The sequence below is a fragment of the Pteropus alecto genome, unplaced genomic scaffold (genome assembly GCF_000325575.1).
Source record: "Pteropus alecto unplaced genomic scaffold, ASM32557v1 scaffold778, whole genome shotgun sequence".
NCBI classification, from domain to species: Eukaryota; Metazoa; Chordata; class Mammalia; order Chiroptera; family Pteropodidae; genus Pteropus; species Pteropus alecto.
The window spans coordinates 681,312-706,481 of record NW_006441062.1 but is presented as its reverse complement, the minus strand read 5'-3'; the positions used below and the strand labels follow the sequence as shown (position 1 = coordinate 706,481).

The window sequence follows — 25,170 nt, the reverse complement described above, 5'->3', positions numbered from 1 at the left end:
GAGTATAGGGGGAGGGTGAAGTGGGTAAAGGGGATCAAATATATGGTAGCTGAAGGAAACTGGACTTTGGGTGGTAAACACACAATAGAATATACAGATATCAAATGATAATGTACACCTGAAAATTATATAATTGTATTAACCACTGTTACCCAAATAAACTTAATTAAAAATTAAAAAATAAAATAAATAAAAATCAAGCTCCATAAACCTGTAGCTTTCTTTGACAAACAAAAAACAAAACAAACACAGAAACAAAAAAAAACCAGAAGTCAAAAGTTTGGGCAAATAGATAACGTGATAAAAGTCATTTGATAATTGAAATATCCTTTCTTTTTCTTTTCCTCATTCATTCCTTGTTATATTCAAAGATGGCTATTAAGTTTCTCACTCTTGTTCACTTTCTTCATAAAATATAACTATAAGAATACTAAAATATGGTATGTTTGTTGGAACATGGAAACAGTTAAATAGTATATAAATACAAATTCAAATCACAGATTTTTTTTTTCCTCTCCAAGTTAGAGGATATTGGTCCTGAAAGAAAATTCAGAAAATAAATAGACACAAAAAAGTTCATGGAGAACATATTCTTCTTATAACTTTAACATTTAAATTACAGTATGTGTAGTTTTTTGTACAAAATTTTAAATATCTTTGAATCTTGTACATTATAAATGAGTCTTATTTACTTTAGTTCATTGGTAGGATATATTAAAAAAGGGCTAATTACAACTTAGTTTTGGCATTCTTTTCAAAGTTTCAAAACACAGTAGATTGGGCCCCATATGCTTTAATTTTTTAAATTATGAAAATTAAGGCATGAAATTATGTATGAAAATTATGTACATTTTAAATGAGGACTTTTCATTTTTATCTTATACCTTTAAAAATAAACTTAAGACAGTTGCCTTAGACTTTCTCCTACAGTAGCATAAATTAGATAACTGCTAACATAGAAGTTAAGATAATTGGATAATTTTATTAAATTTTAGTTTTGGTTCCGGTTCCATGCATCTTTTTAAACCTTTGATACCTGCCTCACTAAAGGAAGTAGTAGTAACTGACAAATGAATAAATGAGTAGCTAATGATACCAAAAAAAAACAAAAAAACTTAGACAGATGTACTTATTATGCTTTTATATTGCATTCCTTCATGTAAGATAGTTACACTTACTGATAATTAAAAATGTCCTAGTTAGCATGTAAGAATCGAAAAAGTCATGATGTTCTACTAAGTCATCATGAATGACTTCCAGGAACTCTACCACCTGAAAATGTCTGAGAATCACTGAATTAGCATCTATAATACCTGTGCCTAAATATGTAAATAAAATTTTAAACCACTAACACCTGATCATCTCCATTTTTCCTGGCCTATCAACATGGCGGCATAGACAGTAGGAGATTAAAATGCCACTCCTGGGTTTTTATTTCAAACTCCAGTCCCATGAATAGATAAGATTTATTTCATACGACTATTCTATACAGATTCTTTCTCATTATTTTCAATAAATATTAAATTTACCTATACTACAATTAATTCCCCTTCTGATTGCTGGCTGTAGAGGTACATTAGTATTATGAGTGCATAGTTACTGAAAGATTTGCTAACTTTCTTGGTTCATTTTAAACCACAGACCAATGACTTTTGTACTGTGTACTTAATTTCGATATCTTGTAAACAATAACCAAATAACAGTAACACTAGCATTACCAAATTTATTTTCTTTTCAACATCTCACCTAACTTTTGTTAACATTATAAACCAGTTAGATTTCAAGGATAACATGTACTGGAAATATCACTGAACTAGGGAATCAGGAGAACTTCATTTGATCCCTGGATCTGTCCCTAAATAAATTGCATAATTAGGGCAAGTCTAAGTGTCAGTTTTTTTCAAAAGCAAACTAGGAAAAATATCTGCTTCAAAATATTGCCACAAGGATGAAAATGAAATGATGGAAATGAGGATTGTAAACTGTAAAGTACTATTCTAATGTATGTTATTACTACCATGATTTTGGAAATACCTATATTCGATTTTAATATTGCTATTTTTAAAATGTGGTGGACTCTTCCTTCGTGCACAAAAACAGTCTAAGTATTTCTGGACAGCAGTTGTGATACATAATGCTGCCAAGTAAAGTAACAGTCTGAGACAAACATTGTTTGGATACCCCTTTTCTGTATTGGCAATTATCCTTTTAAAATGAAAGAGTTTATTAACAAATATGTAAGATTCTCATTAAAATTAATTTGGTATGTGCTCACATTAAGATGCTCAAAATCTAAAATTAAAAAATATGGCATTTTATACATTATAGCCATGCTTCTTTCTTTCAACCACTGCCATTAAAATAATTTTTTTCATATTTAAATTATTTATCAAACTGTTAGCTACTTTGTATACAGGTTTAGTGCACCAGCAATGATAAACCTGAATTTTAAACCTAATTAAACCTAATAAACATAAAGACTGAAATGTTACTCAAATTTCTAATTTTATGCACCTGAATTTCAACCCAAATGCTGCTCTTACATTGTTCTATTCTCAGGATATCTCCCATGTTTGTTAAGATCTTTAGACACATCACATACACATAATAAATTGCGTATTCATCATGAATTCACCTAGAAAATCCTGTTTTACAGGTGAATTAGGCTTTCACTAGGAATTAGTACAAACCATAATGACTAGTCTTACATAATACACTTGTTTATTTGCTTCTGAAGTCAGATCATCTATTTCCTTGATGCTAAAATCTTATAAAATATTTCTTGCTGCTTTTTTTCTCTGTGCTTAGGTTAACACAATGCGTGCACTATAACAGTGTTTCTGAGCCTTTATCTAAAAATTTACTTTTAAAACATGTCAAAACAAATTAGGATATTTAATCTTCATCTTTGATTGTTTTCAGTACTGAATCTTCACCCAAAATTTTACATAGTTCATTGAGTCTCTGCTGCATTTTGGGAATTCCAGCTAGCTGAGATTCTAGCTTTTGTTTTTCCTCACTCAGTGTTAAACGGATTGCGGTATCCAACTGTTCAAAGCGCCAGCCTCCTTCACCATCAAACTGTAATAAATGAGTGTGGTATTTCCTGCACAATCAAAGTGAAATAATATTGTTAGCAGTAATTGTAAAAAGCCATATTATTTATAGGTTTATCATTCTAATTGATTTCCAAAAGTAAATTTTAAATAAGGAGTCTATTTTACATTTGATTTTCAAGAATTCCGCAAGAGCTTAAATTTTGTGATTTTTTTTTACTCCAAAAGTAATGAATCTCTAGGACATTCTATTTCTTATGTTACATTTATTTTATATTCTGAATGTATTGCAAAGACAGACATGCTTTGGCATCTATTTATCTTCATAATTCAGTATGGCTACTGAATAAATATCAAAGCATACTCAGAATGGGAATAGGGAAGGAAGAAAGTAAAAATTTTAAAGGTTATGTGAGAAAAAATCTAAGAAAAATAAAGGAAATGCAGTACCAATTCATTAATACCCCCTCCTTGGAGAATGAGTTATTCTACATAAGTAAATATCTCTCAACAATTAGTTTTAAAATATTTTTAAAATAAACTCTTTGATAGAAATCTTTTAAAGATACTTCCATGCCTACATATAATTTACTGTCTTTTCACATGGCTCAAGTGCATAATTATGTTCTTCAAAGAGGTTTAGAGATGATTTTATTGATGAGACAGGAGACAATTCATTTTCTCCTAAGGGGAGGCTAAGGTCATCAGCTAGAGGAGATTTGTGGGCATGTATAGAGAGAATAATGCTGGCAGAGCAGGCCTCATATGGCTGAGCCACTGCATTTTGTCACTATGCTGAAGTGACCTATGTTAATATGTGTCCTCAGTTCTGTCTTTCCCTTATAGTTGTTTCTCATTTCTTGTTCCCTTTAAAGTTATCGTCTGTCATTATTTACTGTGATCAGTAGGCTTATTTCAAGTATCTTTTACCGTTTTTTAATTTAGATATGATTCACATACCATAAATTAATTCTTTTAAAGTAAAAAATTCAGTGATTTTTTAGTATATTAACAAACTTATGCAACCATCACCACTATCCAATTCCAGAATATTTTCTTTACCCCAAAAGAAACCCAGTACCCATTTGCAGTGCCTCACCATTTCTCCTTTTGCTCAGCCCCTGTCAACCACTAATCTCCTTTCTATCACTATGGAGTAGTCTATTCTGGATGTTTCATCTACATGGAATCATAAAATATGTGCTGTTTTGTGACTGAATTCTTTCACTTAAGAACATGATTCTGAAGTTCATCTAGTTGTAGCATGTGTTAATACTTCATTAGTTTTTATGGCTGAATAATATTCCATTGTATGTATTGCACATTTCATTTATTTATTCATCATTTGATGGGTGTTTGGGTTTCATTCTATTTTGGTTAGTTGGTTTTAATATGATGTACAATGGTAAAACTAAGCTAGGTTAAACTATGTCTAAAAGAGTAAAATCACTCTCAGGCTGAATGAAGGTTGAAGTTCATGTATGTGATAACATATGACAGAGATTAATGATCTTTTCCATATACTTTTGAGTATCTACTATGTTTAGATTCTATAGTTTTCAAAAATTTGACCTCTCAACATGTAGAGCCTTACAAAAATTATAGTGCAAACAATGTATTTCTATGTCAAGGGAAAAAATAAAAATGCGAAAATATTGTCATTAAAATATGAGAGCTAAAACAAAAGTAATGAAAAAAAAAACAAAAGAAGTATGGTCATACAGGAAAGAGAAATAATGGTAAAAATGTCATTTTTAAAATTTTATTCTCAACTTTTCTTGGGCCTTCCTCACCTTGGATCTACAATCACAAGCAATTTTAGAATATGGTAATTCAGATCTTGGGCAACTTCCATCTTCAATATATAAGGAAGGTTTGGCTCATCACTCCAGTCCTACAACATTATTTGATTTCTACGTGGAAGGAGGAAACCGTATAGGTGTTTCATGAAATGAGATTCAAAGGCGTGTTCTAGATTATAGGCTAAAATAACATGTCAGAGTTTATCTTAGAGGAATTTATAAGAAACTATTAACTGAGAGTAATTGGAAATAATCTATGAATTTCCTGCACAAGTAGGATAAAGCACAAGAAAGTAGTAATCATAAAGTTATATATAATTCTATCCAGGAACCAAATAATTTAATGAGTTTCTACAATTTTTACCACTTCAGGTACTGGTATTGATTTTAATCCTTACAATAAAAAATTATCCATTTGTTGTTATGGGGAAACATATAACACATCTTTTTCTCTTCTAAAATCTTTTCAGGGGAAATAAGAATTTTATCTAGGGAGAAAGGATAATCAGGAGAAAAGAAATGATAAATTTCTATAACCTAAAATAATTCATAAAGCAGAAACTAAAATGAATTTTAATTGTATGTGAGATGTACTGTGAGGAGCTACAATTTAAAATGTTTTTCTTGTTAAAATGTATAAACTTATGGATTTTGTTATTCCCTTAAATATTATTTGTCCATTACACACTATTTGAGTGGCCAAAATCTAGAATGCTGACAACATAAAATGCTGACAAGGCTGTGGAGCAACAGAAAATCTCTTTCATTGCTAGTGGGAATGTAACCTGTTATAGCCGCTTTGGCACACAGTTCTTACATATGATCTGAATTGCACTTCTTGATATTGAACCAAAGAAATTGGGAAAACATATTTCCACACAAAACCTGCATATGAATGTTTATAGCAGCTTTATTCATAATTGCCAAAATTTGGAAGCAACCAAGATGTTCCTCAGTAGCTGAATGGATGAATAAACTGCGCACATACAAACAATGGAGTATTATTCAGCACTAAAAAGAAATGAGCTATCAAGCCATGAAAAGACATGGAAGAAATGTAAATGAATACTAAGTGAAAAAGCCAATCTAAAGAGCTGCATGATTCCACCTGTAAGACATTCTGAAAAAGGCACAACTATGGAGACCTTAAAGATCAGTGATATCTAGGAACGAGGAGAATGGAGGGCTGAATAAGCAGAGCACAGAGGTTTTCCAGAGCAATGAAAATATTCTGTATGATACTATAATGACAGATACATGTAATTATAAATTTGTCCAAATCCACTGAATGTATAACACCAAGAGTGAACCGTAAGAGTAAACTACGGACTTTGGTGAGAATGATGTGTTAATATAGGTACATCAACTTTAACAAATGTACCACTCTGTTGTGGGATGTTAATGATGGGTGAAGCTACGCATATGTAGGCCAGTGAGTATATGAGATATTTCTGTACCTTCCTCTCAATTTTGCTGTGGACATAAAGCTGCTCTAAAAAAGTAAAGTCTTAAAAACAACAACCTATTTGTTCCTTCAACTGAGAAAAAATGGCTGACTGCTTCCAATTCTTCTTTAGGCTACTTGAATAAGGAACTGAATGACAGAAGAGCATAATAAATCCATTGATAGAGGTGAGAAAACAGGACCCAGATATAACTCCATGTTAACCCAACATGCGATTGATTAGAAAGCATGTCTGTAAATGACAAGTCCATACCAGAGTGTACTCAAAATTTTTTCTGGCCCAGTTCTATGTCATCTCCAATTCAGAAAATTTACAAATAAATCTCATAATTGTCTTAACTAGTTCCTGTCGGTTTTCTCCAGGGAAAGTCACAGGAATCATATCGTTGATATGGACTCTAACTCATCCAGGACTAGATCAAGAGACTGCCTCTGGAGAGATTAGCAAATCAGGGCCCTGTCTCTCCAGATGCCAATTAAATCTTAACGACAGAGCAATAAACCACGTATTTTCATAGAAATGGTCACTTCATGGAATGCTCTATTTAAGATCAATTCTCTGAGAAAAAAAAAAATCATGAAAAATTTGAATATTTAAATGAAGTGTGAAAATAGATTATTATCTTCTCAAAAGAAGTAGAATTCAAAGAACTTTGAACAATAAAAGCCTGATGTAACCTGAATACTCAGTATACTCACAATTTTTAAGTAAACATTCTCTATAAGGTGAAAGGTCTAGAAGGACTTCAAGGATTGACTCAAATAAAGCTTGTTACTTAGTCTAGGTTTCAAGTCATGTACATGATGACAGCTTCGGCATAGAATGTGATCAGCCACCTGCTACAGAATGCTACAGAATGCTTCAGCCTGTCCCTTGGGAAATAGGCCAAGAATATAGAATCCACTCTAGTTACCCAAAATGTCAAAAAAAGATTTTGATTGATAAAACAGAATATGAAAGTTGACAGTGGAATATCATATGAATGAAATAGTGTTTTTATGGTTTATGCATGAGATACATTTTGAGTTCCTTACAACAGGTAGAGTAGTATACTATAATATAGAGAGTACAATCATGGTAAGTAACTTTTCTCATTTTTCTAGTTTTCAGTTTCTTCATCTGTAAAATGGGAATAATTAGACTGCTATATTCTTTAGGATTGTTATGAGGCTTAAGTAAAATGAGCCTAGAAGAGAATAGGTGCTGAATCTTACATTAGCAACAATTATTATGATGATGAATCAGTGGAAAATAGGGGAATGGTAAAAATGGTGCCATCACTTTTTAAAAAGGGGAAATATTTTTGTTGGTTTTTCCTTAAAACAAAACCAAAAAAGCCTTTTTTTCCTCCTTTTTTTAACTTAATCATTTTTTTCCTTTTCTTGGATTTGGAAGAAAAGACTAAAAATATGACTAAAAGGACTAAAATTACATAAATATATTATTTCCCAGTACATGCTATGAAATTAAAATATTTTCAGTTAAAAAAAAATCACCAAGTTTTTCTACTTTTTTTAATGCGATGATAGTTTTCAAATAGCTCATTAATGTTATAATGCTAGGTTTGGGGTATGTAAACTATTAGTCTGCAACTTAACAGAAATATAGATAGAAAATAAGCGAAAAGTCCTATGCTCTATAGTGAAAAGTTTAGAAAGCTTAATCTTTAGGAAACAAAAGGAAAAAAAACATCTATCACAAATTTGCATTGCAAACACTTACCAAAGAGAAGGCCTGTGTGTTATAGACAGTAAGGAAATTCCAGCCCCTTTCGCAGCCTGAAATATTTTTCCTTCAACATCAATACTGACAGCACTGGTACATTCATCTAGCAATGCATATTTTGGTCTTTAAAAATATAAATACAAAAAAATTAATATTTTCCTATTTGAATGATAACCTTTATTTGAACACTATGAGTTGTGATGTTAACTTTAAAGGAGCAAAAGAGTCTATGACATTATTAAGTGATAAATGATAAAGCTAAAGAGCAGTCATCCCCCTCTCTTTGGACTAGAATATCATATTCTCCTTAAATTTTAAATAGATTTTCTGATACATGCTCACAATAAGCTCTATTGTTATGCAGATGGGTGAACCATAAATTTGAGGCATAGGAAAAGAGGAGGCAGGTCACTGAGTGCACTTTCCTGCAGAAGGCAGGTTCATTCTTGGTGACAAGGTTCTGACTAATTACATGAAAAATACATTACAATAGCTAATTACCAAATAAGCCACAGCCCTATTAGGAAAGATTTACTGAAAAGATAATTTTATCAACAATCTGAGTACCTAATCACTATTAATGGAATTTCATTGCTATAAGACTAGGAAAGTTTAAGTTTAACTAATCTGACAAGTTTAGAGTAGGCATTTAACCTGACAACAGTGTGACCACGCTTCTTAATAAAATTCTTAGGGAAAAGAATAGCAAAAGTTTTCTGATTGTACTCAACAATTTTGTTTTTTCTAGCTCAAGTTTTACTCTGGAAATAACTTTCTACTACTATCAGAGGCACCTTTCACTGCCATCATTTTCTTTTGTTTATTCTCTTCCTTTCATCTTACCACCTTACTCTTATCTTTTTTTTTCCTCACTACTGTCTTCTTTCAAGTCTGTCTGGACTTTAGGTATGTATTTGGTACTCAGCAACATGACTTAGCTTTATTAATAGGACCAAAGGTCAACTCATGCACTGTCTTTGTTATTTTACTTCAATTTTGAAAATTAGTATCAAGTATTTACCAGGAAAGTTTCCTCTATGAAGATATATTTTTAAAAAATAAATAAATTACAATAAAAAGATAAAAATTGAAACTAGTAGTAATTTCTCATTCAGCATAAATAATTGTTTAGCACTATAAATTTCTTTTCTATGATGAGATTTGCTTTTTAATAAGTTCTTGTTACCTGTTCAGGGGGTTGGGGAAGTGGGGAGTAGACATGGTGGCAGGCAGTTACTAGAATTACTGTGGTGATCACTTCATAAGGTATATAAATGTTGAATCACTATGTTACACATCTGAAATTAATATAACACTTTATGTCAACTATAATTAAAAGTAATTTAAAAAATTTTTAAATTTTCACATTTAAAAAAAGAGAGATAGGTTTGGGTAAAATTTGCTTTTTTGCATAAATCTCTTTGCATTAATTAACTTACTTATATTGTGTCTTCCTTTTCATAGTGCTTTGAGGTAAAGAGACTAGAGATGCCATTTTACAATTAGAAAAGAAGCCCACTTTCTGTTGTCATAGCAACCCCTAGTCTAGCAGCTGTAAGATATATTGCACTCTTTTGTTTCCTTAGCAGGCTGGGATGTGTGTGTGTGTGTGTGTGTGTGTGTGGGTGAGTGTGTGGGTGTGTGTGTGTGTGTGGAAGGGGGGAGCTGTGTATGTGTACTTAAAAATATTAAGCAATGGTTGGAATCTGGAACTAATACAACTAAATAAAACATTAGATAATATTGTTTCTCAGGTTTTTCTTCCTTTTTCTTTTGGTGTGTCATCAGAAAAGTGAGCCTTGCAGAGGATCTAATCTATCTCCCTTAAGACAGGACTTTACTGATCATTTTTTAAACATTAAAATTAAAATCTTCTCAAAAAGAGTATACAATTATGATACTTAATTCTCCCTGCCAAAGTCTCCATTTTAGCTAGCTCAAGTCTTTCACATAGCAAGTAAAATCTTTTTATTAATCCTTTGAGGATGAGAGGAGGCAGTTTCTCATTATTACACTTTTCCTTCACTGAGTTTACTTCATTTTTTTTTTCAATAGATTCTGCTTTTCAACAACTTCCTTATCTTCACTAATCTTCCTCTGGATCACTAAATTTCCTTCCCACTGTTATGCTTGTAATTTGATCTTTATTCAGTCTGACATTGTACCCAAAATATTTTACATACATAAGTATCAACTATTTATTTCAACTTACAGGTACTTGAAATCTCTTTGGGTTGGCATCTTTTATTAATGCCTCTTGCTCTTTATTATATGGTTTATTTTATTAACACACTGACAGTGAGAAATTCACAGTCACATTTCACATTCCATCATCTTATATTTCACCAACTATGCTAGTGATCATATTACTGAATATTTGTGGACAAGGCTCAAATTCAGGGTGATAGTAGGTAACAGCTGTTATAAATGTCAAACTGTAAAGTTCACTGTTGAATCTTACCACATCGTCTGAGAAAGGGGCATGACAAAAGGCACTTTACTAAAAATTCTAAGTTAGCAAATTTTGGCTCATATTTTTTTCAGCTTGCCATATTCTTTAAACACGTACATTATTACAAATACCATGCTGACACAATAATTTCCTCATTAAAAAACCCCAGCAAGACACAAAAATAATACATACTGTCTGATTTAATTTATATGAAGTTGTAGAACAGGAAGAACTAATTTATGATGATAGAAATCAAAACAGAAAGTATCTATGGTGGATCTGACTGGGAAGTGGCATGAAGGACTTTCTAGGTGATAAAAATGTTCTCTATCTTAATTGGGGTGTTGGTTACTTAATTTATATACATTTACCCAAAGTTATTGAATTGTATACTTAAAGTCTGTGCATTAGGTACATAAAATTTTACACTAATAATAATTTTTTAAAAAGCCTGACTACCTATCACATAATGATACACATTATAGCTTACAAAATAAAAAGAGGGCAATAGATTGTAATATACTTTATGAAAACAGTTACATTAAAAAAATCAAGATAACCAACTGTTGTATGCTAAGACTAAGATTTTAAGTGTTATAGGTAATATGATAACAGATTTTTTTCTTTTTGTTTATCTAAATTTTCTACTTTTAGAAAATGAACATATAACTTTATTTTAATAAAATTGTTAAAAAGATTTGTTTTTAATGATATTATATATTATAGTCTTATCAAAAAGACTGAACCTGAATATAATTAAGCTTTTAGCTCTAATTTTCAGTTTACAGGAAAAGTAGGAGATTGGAGAAATAAATAAAAGACCCCATGAAGAAGCAATCAAATGTATTCTAGAGAATGGGCAACGTTCTTATAGAACAGTTTCTTTAGCTGACTCAGTTTCTTTAACAAGTCAATGGCATAAAAGATGAGGTAAGGGAAGGGGCCAGAGAGGAACAGAGATTCTTTATATTAACAATTAATTAAGTGATACAACAAAAACCTATACGTAAAACATTTAGATCTTGGTGTGAGAAACCAAGTCTAAAAAGATATCTTTGAGGCAATTAGGGAAACTTTGATTATGAACCAGGTATTAGATAACTTTAAATAATTATCAATTTTATTATCTAAGAAAGTATGTAAGAGAAAAAAATGCCACGATATTTGGGATTTACTTTAAAATGCTTTGAAATTAAAAAAAAAAAAAAGGTAAATCAAATGTGGCAAAATATTAGACTTGTTGAATCAACATGTTGGGAATATGGGGTTCATCTTATAATTTTCTCTTCTTTGATGAAACTTCCATGTTTTTTCCATACCAAAAGGTTTTTTAAAAAAACTGATAGCCAACTAGTTACTAAGTGTGGACCAACTAAGTGCTGAGTGTTTAATGAGGCTTACCTGATATTCTTTTGCTCTTTTTATACGTTTTTTAAAGTTGTCTACAAAAGTATTAATGCTTACACTGCAACTCCTTCAAGGGTATAATATCTGCCCCAGCTTATGGCCCTTTCATGCATTCATGTATGTAACTCTTGGTCCTTTTTGATCAAGATGTAAGGACTAAAAGTGAGTAACTTATTTCCTGATAACCCCCTGCTCTGCATACAACTCAGGTTCTCACTGCCAGAAGCCTAAGATAAAAAAAATAATCATAATAAAAGAGAGAGAGAGAGAGAGATCTATTTTTCAGAGAAGAATAGGACTGATAATTGGAATAAATCCGAATAGCTTTAATATTTTTTGTGCTTGTTACCTTTGAACTCCAATGAACATGAAGTTGATTACAAGGAAAAAAAGTTTTATCAAGAGAAATCATTTCCTGTATCTCTATTTTTCTGAGTCTATTGAGACCTATGCTGACTAGGTCCTTTTGCCATTGGACATGTCTCTAATTTTTGAGGAGGAGAGCGTTATTTAATAGGCTACTTAATGGTTGAAAAATTAATTTAGTTTGAATTTAACAATTTAATTCAGAAGTATTATTGAATGACTACCTACTGTGTTCACAACAGTATAATAGTGGTTATTATTCTTCACAACTTAAAATTAATAATAATCTTGCTTTCAAACTTATAATACATAAAAATTTATTTTTATCATCTAACATTAGTCAACATAAAAGGAAGAGGAAAAAAGACTTGGAGATTTTTGTCTCATTAGAAAATAACGGAAGAAAGATTTTACACTATAAATTCTAAGCGTTAGTTTTTCAATAAGATATTTTTAAACTAAAGATGAGGACACTGAATCCTGTCTAAAGGTTTTATGGTTACAACAATGCAACAGTGGTTTCCTGAGTATAGCACACTTACCTGTGATAAAACATGCGAGCCATGCCCATTCTTTGCTTTTCCCCTCCCGACAGGACATCTTTCCAGTCCATAACAGCATCCCATCCTTAAAAACAAAAAAACAAAGATATATATTTTATAAACGATTTGTTTAACTGTTACTGTTTTTACCCTGGAGAAGCGATTCCTGGCAAGTTTAAGTTATCAACACAAAGAACATAATATTTTATAAAACATACGCTTGGATAAACTAGGGAACCTCATGTATAAACAGTTCGTCTTAGATTCAATATGTTTTAATGGTAACAAATCCTTATACTGACAAAACATATAAGAATTGTAAGTACTGACATTTTAAAATGTGTTTGTTTCTTAATATCTCCAAAGACTTGATATCTCCAAAGACTTGTACTTATTTTGAGGGGTGGTGGGAGAAAAGATCAATAAATTTGCATAGGCTTACTGCAGAGTCTACAAAGGGTAAAGTAGAACTAATTTGAATGGCTTCTACGTGCCTAGCACTTTATATGAGTTTTCTCATTATATACCTTATAATTTTATCAGGTAGATATTATAAGTTGTATTTTATAGATGGGTAAACTAAAATTCATGGAGTAATTGACATGTCTAAGTTTACACTGCAAGATATCAGAGCTATAATTTGTATGTAGGTCAACATGCTTTTACTGTTTATCTGTGCCATCTCTTACGACATCTTAACTACTGACTTTCTATTGAATATTTATTCAAAAGACAAATCTTCTATTTAAAAAAATAGGTTAGATCTATACATACTGATATAGAAATGTATCCAGAATTTTTAAATATGAAAAACCAAGTTGCAGAATTGCGTGTGTCATTTTCTTAGGTAAATTTTCAGGAATTTTCTATTTAAAAACATATCCTTATAATTTTATATTAGAAAAGAAACCTCGAAATGCCATCTGATTTAAAGTTCTTGCTTCTAGTTAAAACTATTAAAATAAAATTTGCTTTATGGCTAAATTTTATAGCATTTATGAAACATTAAGTGAGGATTTGAAAAAACAGGGTCGGATTGCTACACAGTGGAGAAGTATTCTGGACTAAAATATTTTCCTTCTGCCAACCGAAAAGCATCAAGAGAAAAATATTAGGGCTAAAGAAAATTTTAGCTTTACATATTTAAATAAATCATATCCTTTATTTCACTAAATCCAAACTCAGCCATAAGAAAAAATGAAATACGGCCATTTGCCGCAACGTGGATGGACCTCGAGATAATCATGCTAAGCAAAATAAGCCAGACAGAAAAGTTGAAAACCACATAATATCACTTATATGTGGGATATAAACCTAAAAGTGACAAACAAAAAGGACAAACAGAGACTCAAGGACATGAACAATAGACTAGTGGTTACCAGAGGGGTAGGTGGGGATAGGGGAGGTAAGATGGGGTAAAAGGGGCCAAATATGTGGTGACAGAAAGAAATCTAACTATGGGCAGTGAACACACAATGCAATATATATATTGCATAGGCTTACTGCAGAGTCTACAAAGGGTAAAATAGAACTAATTTGAATGGCTTCTATTATAAGTATATGCCTTACTACTAAATTGCTCACCTGAAACTTAACTGGATTTCGTTAACCAATGTCACCATAATAAAAATAAATAAATAAAAATTAAAAAAAACAAACAAACACTCATACCATCTGAAAAAAAAGAAAAAATGTTTTGGGAGGCAATATTGCTTAATCACAGAGCACATTAATCAGAACTCCAAGTCGTAATATCACCTCTGATGTTGATTTAGTGAGACTAAGACAGCTAAGAAGAGAATGGTTTTCCTGTTTCCTAGAGATGTTCAAACTACTTCAGCTCATGTTTTTTTGTTAACACTTCTATTCCTCTCTATTTTGTAACCTCTTTGATAGAATGAAACATAGTTTTTAACTCCCTCTCTAACTGAAAAAGCATTTCTCTAAGCAAGATATTAGCTGAACGGAACTTCAGTAGGTTTCTTCCAAAGTAAGTGATGTACTTGCAAATTTAAGTGCTTTCCTGCTTCGCTTAAAGGATTAAGCAAGTAAAGTGGGTTTCTTTGGCTTTTTTTTTTTTTTTTTTTGTATAAGGATATAACAATTATCAGTGTATAAGAAGCTGGGAGATAGCATAGCACGGTGGCATAGCCGAGTATAGAACATTGATTTTCAATTCTGAGCTGCGTTTGAATCCTTGTCTTACCACTTGTTGTAAGCTCCTGGAGAATATATTAAACTTCTGAATTTCATCTGTAAAAAGGAGGTTAGTAAAACCCAGATCACTGGGCAGTTATAAATATTAAATAAGATGACAATGTGAATTGCTTAATATGTTATATTCTGCATAGTAAGCACTCAATAAACCATACAATTACTATTGTATTATTAAAGACAGAACATTCTATATCCCATGTTTATTATAAATTTCTATTTGGATTATTAGATTTCAAACTTACCCGAAATCACTTACCCAAGATTAACATGAAGCATTTATTCTACCCCAGTATTTTAAAACTAAGAGTTGACCATATGAAACAAAAGGACAACCTCCTTTCCATATTTCTAAATTATGTTATTATAAACACCATAAAAATAAATATAGCACCTCTATTGTCTGTCTCATTTGCTTATTGTAAGGATCAAATGAAATAATATATGTGAAATTTCTATGTAAAATATCAAGTACCCTCACACAAAGATAAAATAGTGTAGTTATCAATATTACAGCTAGTAATATTACCATTAGCTACTAATTATTATGCATTTACTATGTCCAACTGTTCTAAATGCTTTACATAGAGGCTTATTTAATCTTCGTGGAATCCTTATAAAGTAGATATTTATCCTCATCTACAGTTGAAGATACAGGAAACAGTGCTAATTAAGATTTGATACCAGAACTCTGACTTTAAAGCTCACATTCTTAGTTATTCATTGTATTACCCTGCTTCTTCTGCTAATGTAAGTGGGCTAGGAAACAGAAGATAAAATCAATAAAAAATTAAATCTAGAATTCAAGTTTGTTGTTTCAGTCATTTTTCTAGACTATTAAATGATATATTATCAAGTTATTTGAAAGTACGATTATTAGAAAGCAATTCTTTTTTAAGCTCTTATATATAAATGCTATTCCTACTCTTATGTCTTATACTGAGAAACCACAATAAAGAAATTTCCATATTTTATCTCATTCTCTATATGCTGCTCAAAAGAGAAAAAAATATATCTATTGGTAAGACCATGAGTATGAAAACAAAAAAGAAATTCCATGACAACTACTTCTCAAATTATTAAGTTAAATGTAAGCTGAGAAGTTGGCAGAAAAATATTTCTGTCATGGATTTTAAAATAATACATCTAGATTGACAATGGCCTCGGGGACACTTGTACATTCAAATATGACAGAGAAAAAAAACTGTCTTCAAATGCTAGCAGTAGACCTAATAAAAAGCCTATTGTGCTATATGAAATGTAACACAAGTGCAAAAGAGGATGTCAAAATGGAAAAGCAATAAAAGTTGTAAACTCCATCTTTATTTGTGTGCCTATGTTCCAACCATAGTATACATTCAAAATAAACCACAGATTATTTATTTACCCAAGTTTATTTTTTAAAAACAAAGTTAAATGCATTTTTAAAAAGAGTGATAGAGCTTACCTCCTTCTCTTTGAACTATGTGATAAAGGTGGACATTGTGTAGGATGCATTCCAGATCATGGTCTGTATGGCCTTTATCATGCATGTCATCCACTGAATCAGGATAAATGACCTGATCTCGAAGGCTTCCGAGAGACATGTATGGCCTAAAAAACACCAACTTTAGTTTACTCAGTGTTACATTCTGTTGGTCTGAAAACTCCACAGCAGACTTTACGTACTACATTAGGATTATATTTATGACCTAGTGATCAGTATTTCTCTCTCAGGCAAGGAAGGATAATATACCATTATGTTCCTGTAAAATTTTATTGAGACAAAGCCACAAGAAAAGTATATTCTATTCCAAAATCTAACATGAGACAGTTGGATATTTTTAGCATAGAGATACATACTTGTTTTGCTATGTTTTGTAAATATTGCTTCTTTATTTTGTCTAATATTACTTGGGTTAAATAGTATGAAATTAAGGTTTTGACCCAGCAATATGAACAACAAAACTCTTTTTAAATGCCATTCATAATAAGAGAAACACAAATTAAAACTACACTGAGTTTCATATTTATCAGATTGGCAAAAGTTCAAAAGCTTGACAACTCACTTAAGCCTATGGAGAAACAGGTAATCTCACACAATGGTGAAACCCTTTGGAGGGGATTTGGCAAACCAACATATTTGGCCTTAGATCCACCTCTAGGAATTTACTCTAACGATATACTTCCAAAACTACTACCACCACCACCACCAACAAAAAATGCATAAGGTTATTCATTACAGCAGTATTTGTAATTGCAAAATATTGAAAACAACCTAAATGCCCATACAAAGGAGATGGATTGAATAAACTATAATACTTGTAGATCTTTATGAATTGACATAGAATGATTTCCATAAGATATTGTTGAGTTGAAAAGCAAAGTGCAAAAGTAGATGTATAGAAGTGTTTCTCAATTGTGGCATTGTGAATATACTGAGCCAGATAATTCTTTGTTTTTGAGGGTTATCCTGTGTATTGTAGGATGTTTAGCAGAATACCTGGTCTCTACCCACTAGATGCTAGTATAGTAGTATCCACTACGGCAGTAACAATAACAAAAATCCCCTGATATTGTCCCTGTGGGGCAGAGCCATCCCATCCCCATTTGAGAATCATTGATATATACAGGCATCCCTTGTTATCTGTGGGGGGATTGGTTCTAGGACACCAAAGGATACCAAAATCCCTTGATGCGCAAGTCCCTTATGTAAAATGGTATAGCATTTGCAAATAATCTATGCATATCCTCCCATATACTTTACATCATCTCTAGATTACTTAAAATACCTAGTACAAAATACATGTTATGTTAATAGTTGTTACGCTGTATTGTTGAGGGAATAATTACAAGAAAATAATGTTCAGTACAGATACAACCATCATAGGCCTAATGACATAGTACATATCAGCAACAACATTTCATTTTCTAAAAAATGTTTTTGATTAACAGTTGGTTAAATCCACAGATGTAGAATCCATGGATACAGAGGGCTGACTGTAGTATACTACCTTCATGCAAAATAAAAGCAAAATAAGAAAATATACATTTATCTGCTTATATTTACAAAAGGAAACACAATAAACCAGAAACTAATGCAACGGATAAGGAATAAACCCTAAAATTGAATACAAAAAGAAACAAATGGACTAAATAGTATATCAAGTGAATAACATAATCACACAGAAAGGTAAAGAGTGACTGATCCAAGTAACTTTTTACTTTAACTACATAATTTCAGTTGAAGAAACAGTACAGATATCTAGAACTTTATTTGGCAGCTTCTTGTTGGTAAGAATATAAGTGTATTAATTCTGGAACTATTTTATGTATGTTGCAGTATTGACCAAAGTGAACATTTTGATAATGTTAGGAGCTAGGATTCTCAGTGTGGGAGAAGGAAGATATGAATTTGGAATGTGGGAACACATGAAAAAAAAAAAACTCTTATGAATTAGAGTATCACTATGAATTCATGATTTTTTTCAACAAAAAATTTATTTCCTAGCTCTGCCTACATTTGGTGCATCTTGATATTATCCTTTTAGAAAAACACAACATCATTCAGGTAGTATAATGGTTGAATTGTGGACCCAAAAAGATATGTCCAAATCCTAACACCTGGTATCTGTGAATGTGACTTTATTTGGAAAAAAGGATCTTTGCAGATGTAATTAAGTTAAGGGTCTTGAGAAGAGATTACCCTTAATTAACCAGATGGGCCCTAAATACAATAAGTGCCCTTATAAGAATAAGAGAAACACAGGAAAGAAAGAAAGTCATATGAATACTGACACAGAGATTGAAGTTATGCTAACATAGGCCAAGGAATGCTTGGCACCACCAGAAGCTGGAAGAGGCAAGGAAAGACTCTCTCCTAGAGCTTTCAGAAGAAGAGTGGCCCTGCCAACTCCTTGATTTTGACTCCTGGCCTCTAAAACTATGAAAAAATAAAATTCTATTGTTTTAAACCATTAAGCTTTTAGTTACAGAAGATCTTAGGAACTAATATAGGTGATATTCTTGCAAAAAAAAATATGTAACATGAATCATATCATGAGGAAACTATTACACAAAACCAAATTGAGAGAATTTCTTAAAAAATAAAAACAAGAGCAACAGTCCTGCACTCTACAAATGTCATGTCATAAAAACAAAACAAAACAAAACAAAAAAACAAAGAAAGGCTGAGGAACTCTCAGATGAAAAGTAACTTGAGTGACATAGCAACTCAAAATGCAATGTATGATGCTGGATGGAGAAAAACAATTTACTATAAAGAATAATATTATGACAATTGTCAAAAATTGAATATATAAAGTTGTTGGAGGAGGTTATTGAGAGGATATGACTGCTAGATATTCTGTGAACTAGACCTGGGAAAATTGGAGGTTTCTCACCCCCTCCCATGCCCTGGGAATGACTAGACTGCCCATGGTTCCCACAGCTGGAGCCATTTTCAGAAACACAGTCTTTAAAGAGCACTGTATTGTTGAGGCCATATGGATGGTAAACATGACTAAACCCAGTTAAGACCTCTATATAAACTTTTAAAATTCTAGTGGGCAGGGGCAGAGGTTTACTCATCTTATGGATTCCCAAGACAACACTCGTATATAAGTGTCTTTGCTTATTAAAACCCACCAACCAATCTAGAGTGATCTGCCTCTTTTGTGGTCTCTCTTTGCCCTCTGTGTAGGAAGCTAATTTGCAAACCAACAAAAGTATGTTTAGATAATATTATAGCAATGTTAATTTTCATCAATTTCATAAATTTCATCAATTTGATCATTGTGTTATGGTAATCTTAGAGAATATCATTGCTCTTTGAAAATATACCCTAAAGGAGTTAAGGGTAAAGATTTATAACTACCGCAACTTAAAAGAAAAAAAATTATGTATGTGTGTGAACATGTATATGTGGAGAGAGTTGAAGCTTTTAAATACAAAATGCATTTTGTAGACCAATTGTCTACCTATTTCCCAAAATATGCAAATGATATAGTTGAAGGACAGATAGCATAAGTTTATTTTATAACAAAGTTAACTAGTATTTGAAAATTAAAATACTTATATTTTTATTATACCTACATATCCATACAATAAGATTTTAAATTGGCTTTTACAAATATAAAGAATCTCTGGTCATATTTTTAGAATTGATATATATTTCACATATAAAATTTACCCTTTTAGAGTGTAGATTCAGTAATTTTTAGTATATTCAGTAGATCATGCAAACATCACCACTATTTTCTCCCGAAAAAGAAACTTCATACTTAATAGCAGACACTCCCTGTTCTTCCCTCCTCCCAGACCCTGGCAACCACTAATCTGCTTTCTGTCTCCATGAATTGCCTATTTTGGACATTTCATATGTACGGAATCACACAACATGTGGTCTTTTGTGATGGCTTTCTTTCTGTTAGAACGTTTTCAGGTTAATTCATGATGTAGCATGTATTTCACTTTTTATGGCTGAATAACATTCCATTGCATGGATATGTCACATTTTGTTAATCCATTCATCAGTTGATGGATATTTCAGTTGTTTCCACTACTTGGCTATTATTATTAATTATTACCCTAGGAATGGAATTTCTGGGACATATGATAACTATGTTTAACTTTTTGAGGTACTACCCAGCTGTTTTCCAAAGTGGCTACACTATTTCTGGTCATATCTCCTACCATATCCCTATGTCTTCCTTTTCTGCCTTCTTCTTTATCTTTCCCTCTTTAGTCTGACTATATTTAGAAAATACAATTATGACATACAGCTATTTGTTTGTTTACAACATCTTAAGCATTCATATAATGTGAACATATCTTAAATTCATATCTGGTAATAATAATAGTAGCATAAAATAGAAATTGGACAATGAGCAGTTTTTAGTTAGTACTCTGATACTACTTAGAAGAAGAAATTCTGGAAACCTTAGGAGACGGCACTTTTGCTAACTTCCAAAGTGATGCCAGCTCTAATATAATGTAAATCGGGAGCACAGATACCTTACCATAGACCCCAGATATAATTCAATCTACAGAACAGCCATGACACAATACATAACTGACTACAATAATTACAATACATCTAAACATTCATTTCACAAGTGTTTCTAGGATTCTTCCATGCCTTGATTAACTGACAATATTTGATGAAAACGTATTTTATATTTACTTTTCAAGGAAGACCGCATTAGCGTCGTGGTCGTGATAAAGGACTTTGGAAAGACGGTTCTGGGCTGGAATCATGAATTCACCATTTACTAGCAAAGTGACCCAAAATCTGAGGTAGAGGTACCTCATATGTGAAGTAACTCACTTTATTGCATTTATTATTAGGACTAAATGAAGCAATGTAGTCAGAGCACATAGTAGGTATTCAATAAACTGTTATGAAACAAAAAAGATAATTTCTACTTAGGCTTAAGTTTCCTACCTATGTGAAAAGGCAGCATCTTAAAAAGATGCAAACTAATTTCTGTTTAGCCAACTAAGAGACTTGTGGTTTTATGTCCCATAGTAAATTTTTATTATTCTCAACATGATTAATAATAATAAAGTACCTAATTATACAGATTTTAGAGATTATATCCTGTTAAACACTCAAGAAAGTATCTCAAGTTTACCTAGAAGTACATTTTTTTATTAATTGCGGCATCACTTACTTCACTGGAACAATGTATGAGACTTCAAAGATATCGATATGTATAAGGCTGCTAAATGCTTTCTTTGTAAGAGGAATTTGGAGAGGCAAAACTGCAATTTTTTTTAAAGGCTAATTTAATATTATTTATAATTTCTTTATACTTTTTGAAATCTATCAGTTCTCTTTGATGAATAAATATGGTGATTTATCTCATAAGGGCCCTTAACTATAAGGCAAAACAAAGTAATTGAATTATGTTTGCAATGCATAATTTCTTATTGAACTTATAAGTCTACTAGTGTTCTGAATACGCACTCTTGAAATAAAAAAGCCAAAACAAAACAAAAAAGAAACATGGTTTTAGTTACTAAGGTTTTTTAAAAATTCAATCATGCCATCAGATTTTTTCATAAATAGTAAGAACAAGATTTGAGTCCCCAATGTATAAGTCATTCCCAATATTCTTAAAATAATATGGTACAAAAAAAAAGGAAATACTCAACTGAAAAAAGTTATTTGGTTATTACTGAAACTATATTTTTAGGATAAGATATTTTTAGGTGACGAAGCAGAGCTGTGCACATCTTCTGAATATAAGGGACTATGTTTGTTTCCAAGTTATAAAATAATGTTAGTAGAATAATCAAAGTATCAGCAAGCTAATAAGTCAACTTTGTTAAGAGTATCATTATATTAGAATACTGTATGAGATTCCTGATATTAGACTTATTGACCTTTAAAAATTGCAATTCCATATGGCTTAACCTAATAATTGACTCATAAAATGAGGAAAATATTTAGATGCAAAGGAAGATTTCTTCCATTATTACTTTTATAGATTAGCCCATGAAGAGTTACATATGAAAAAAGTAACATTTTCCCAAGAAATAGAAAGCAATAGGAAATCATGTTTACATTTATAGATCCCTTTAAGAGATTTTTAAAAACTGAATTGTACTAATTACTACACAAGAGGTTTCAAAATGTATAATTTACAATTCTGTCAGCCAATTGCCCAAAGATATTTGTACAAAGTTTACTTGCTTTGAGTCTAATAGAAAGCAACGGAATAGAAGTGAATTTGCTACAGTCATACTTCTGAGCCTTCTCTACGGCTAAAATAATTTTTTTTTAAAAGACATGTTAGGTGACAAAATTTATCCCCATCATAAAAAGGATTATGTGACATATCTAGTGCAAGCAACACAATAAATAGTTTCCTTCCTAATTAGTATAAGGAGCCAGACTGATTTGGCAGTAGAAACAAAATCTGTAGAGATATTCATTCATTAATTTATTCAGTTATTCATCATATGTTCATGCACAGTAATAATATGCCATTAGGCATTCTATAGATTTAGTAAGATACCACCAGTGCATAGACATATGCAGATGCCCTTTCTAGCTTATATTCTATAAACATTTGTTCAACAGTGACTCAACATGGGTGAAGTCCATTCCAATAACAACTCCCACTCTCCAAACCCAAATTTGTCTACTTTGGGGGCAACAAGACCAGTGTATGTGTAATCTATTAGGTGTGCGGCTCCATGAGTAGGCCTGGATTAAGCCATATCACATTCTTCCTTTATTCCAGCGGTCCTTTCAGACCAACATTCCACAATGGCCTTGCTAGCTTGCATCTTACTTAAATGAACACACTCCTGCCCTCTAGAGGATCTCCCCAGCTGTATGGTGACACCTCGAGATTCATTAAGAATTAAAAATTACAAAAACTAGAGACCCAGAGAGACACGGTGATCAAAATATTTAAACTAGCATTCCTTCATATTCTATGTAGGTCCTTTTCCAGACCACATCTTCATTTTTAATCTGAGTTCTGAAGCAAAAAGAAGAAAAGCAAGGATTTCACTGAAAATACTTTACTGACTATGAGGGTAGTCTCTCTCTCATGGAGAAAGGAGGCCAATTAGGTCTTCTAACCTCTCTCTGATCTCACGTGCTTCCTGGTTCTTTAATAGCCATTATCTGGTTTTATATGTGTGGATTAAACGATGTTGTTATGTAACAGTTTTCCTATCCCTGCAAAGGGGAAATCCTGGATTTGGAAGGCATTCATATAGAAACAACTCAAAAGGAAGTTTAGGTTTTTAAAAATTTACAAAACTCAATTGACACATGTACATCTTAGTATGCAGTTCAGTTGTGCCAATGTTGATATTGGTGTTATTTAAGTGTTCTGACCATTCTGCTGAATTTCCTAAAAGAGTCTGCTCTGTTGCAAACATAATCTCTTCTTTTGACAACATACAGAATAAACATACAGAGTAAAAATGATTTTTTTAAATTCAATATGCATCATGAAAATTAAGAATTGTTTGTTTTATAGCTCTTCAAAACGTCTGATTTAAAATTAAGGGAATATTTTTGAAATACTATTTAAAATTGGATAGAGAAATGGGTTTTAGAGAAATAGAAAAGAACAAAGAACATATTCTAATTTGAAAGGGTGATTTGAACATAGTTTAATTTAAAGGAATTTCACTTTTATAAAAGAATATAGTTTCTTTCACATTAACATATATCAATGACAGCCAAGTACCTCTGCTAAACTTTATGCTAAAATTGGCGTGGATTGCCCTCCAACCCCAGCATTATAAGGACCTCTGCTTCCAAACAATAATTTGATGTTAGTACAGATTCAGCATACCAAACAAACAACCTTAGCTGGCGATACTCGCTTGCAAGGTCAGGCAAGAGAATAGTAATTTTTCAGAGACATATCCCCTGCTACAGGCAATAACCAAGACAATGTGACTTTAGAGTCAGACACATCTAAATTCAAATGTTAATTCCAACATTTATCAGCTGGATGACTTCAACCTCTGAATTTTCTCACCCAGAAAATAAGGATACTAACACCAACCTTATGGGTTGTCATACAGAAAAATTATGTGTAAAATAATGACTAGCATACAGTAATTGCTTGACATATTGTAAATTAATAATAATAAAAAAAGTAATAGGCCAAAGATAGGTAATAGGCTCAGCCCTTGCTGAAGATGTCCTAGGATCTATCAATTATCTGTAAAAGGTTGTAAGATTCTTAAAACAAAAATCAATATTAATTCACTTTATTTAAAAAATACATAGACTATATTATTAAAGGCACAAGTAAAAATGCCATCAAAGAAGACATGGATTAAATGCTGGCACTTCTAAAAGCTTAGATTTCATGTCATAGTGGAAGAAAAATAGTTAAAGAATATAGAAATCTTTGAAAGTGAATGCCAACTATAAAAAAATGATAGTTTATTATTCCCTATCTATTTGGGACAGTGCTAGATAGGCTTTAATTATTATGATTATCAGAAAAAAATATATTTAAGGTCAATGTGTTTTTTTAAATCACAGATAGATGTCAGTGCTAGATAGGCTTTAATTATTATGATTATCAAAAAAAATATATTTAAGGTCAATATGTTTTTTTTAAATCACAGATAGATGTTTTCGATATGATTATTTTATTAATCTGAAAATAAGAG

The 25,170-nt window shown here is 31.6% G+C and overlaps 1 protein-coding gene across 1 annotated transcript in view; it reads right to left on the bottom strand.

The window, feature by feature from the left end:
* Nucleotides 1-2,895: 2,895 nt before the first annotated feature.
* Nucleotides 2,896-25,170, bottom strand: part of ABCD2 (ATP binding cassette subfamily D member 2) — a 46,692-nt gene continuing 24,417 nt past the window's right edge. Inside the window, exons 7-10 of the mRNA XM_006918239.1 lie at nt 16,478-16,623; nt 12,817-12,901; nt 8,047-8,172; nt 2,896-3,106 (exon numbers count right to left, since the gene is read on the bottom strand). Of these exons, the coding sequence (XP_006918301.1) occupies nt 2,896-3,106; nt 8,047-8,172; nt 12,817-12,901; nt 16,478-16,623 (568 nt within the window). The remainder of the gene's footprint in view (nt 3,107-8,046; nt 8,173-12,816; nt 12,902-16,477; nt 16,624-25,170) is intronic.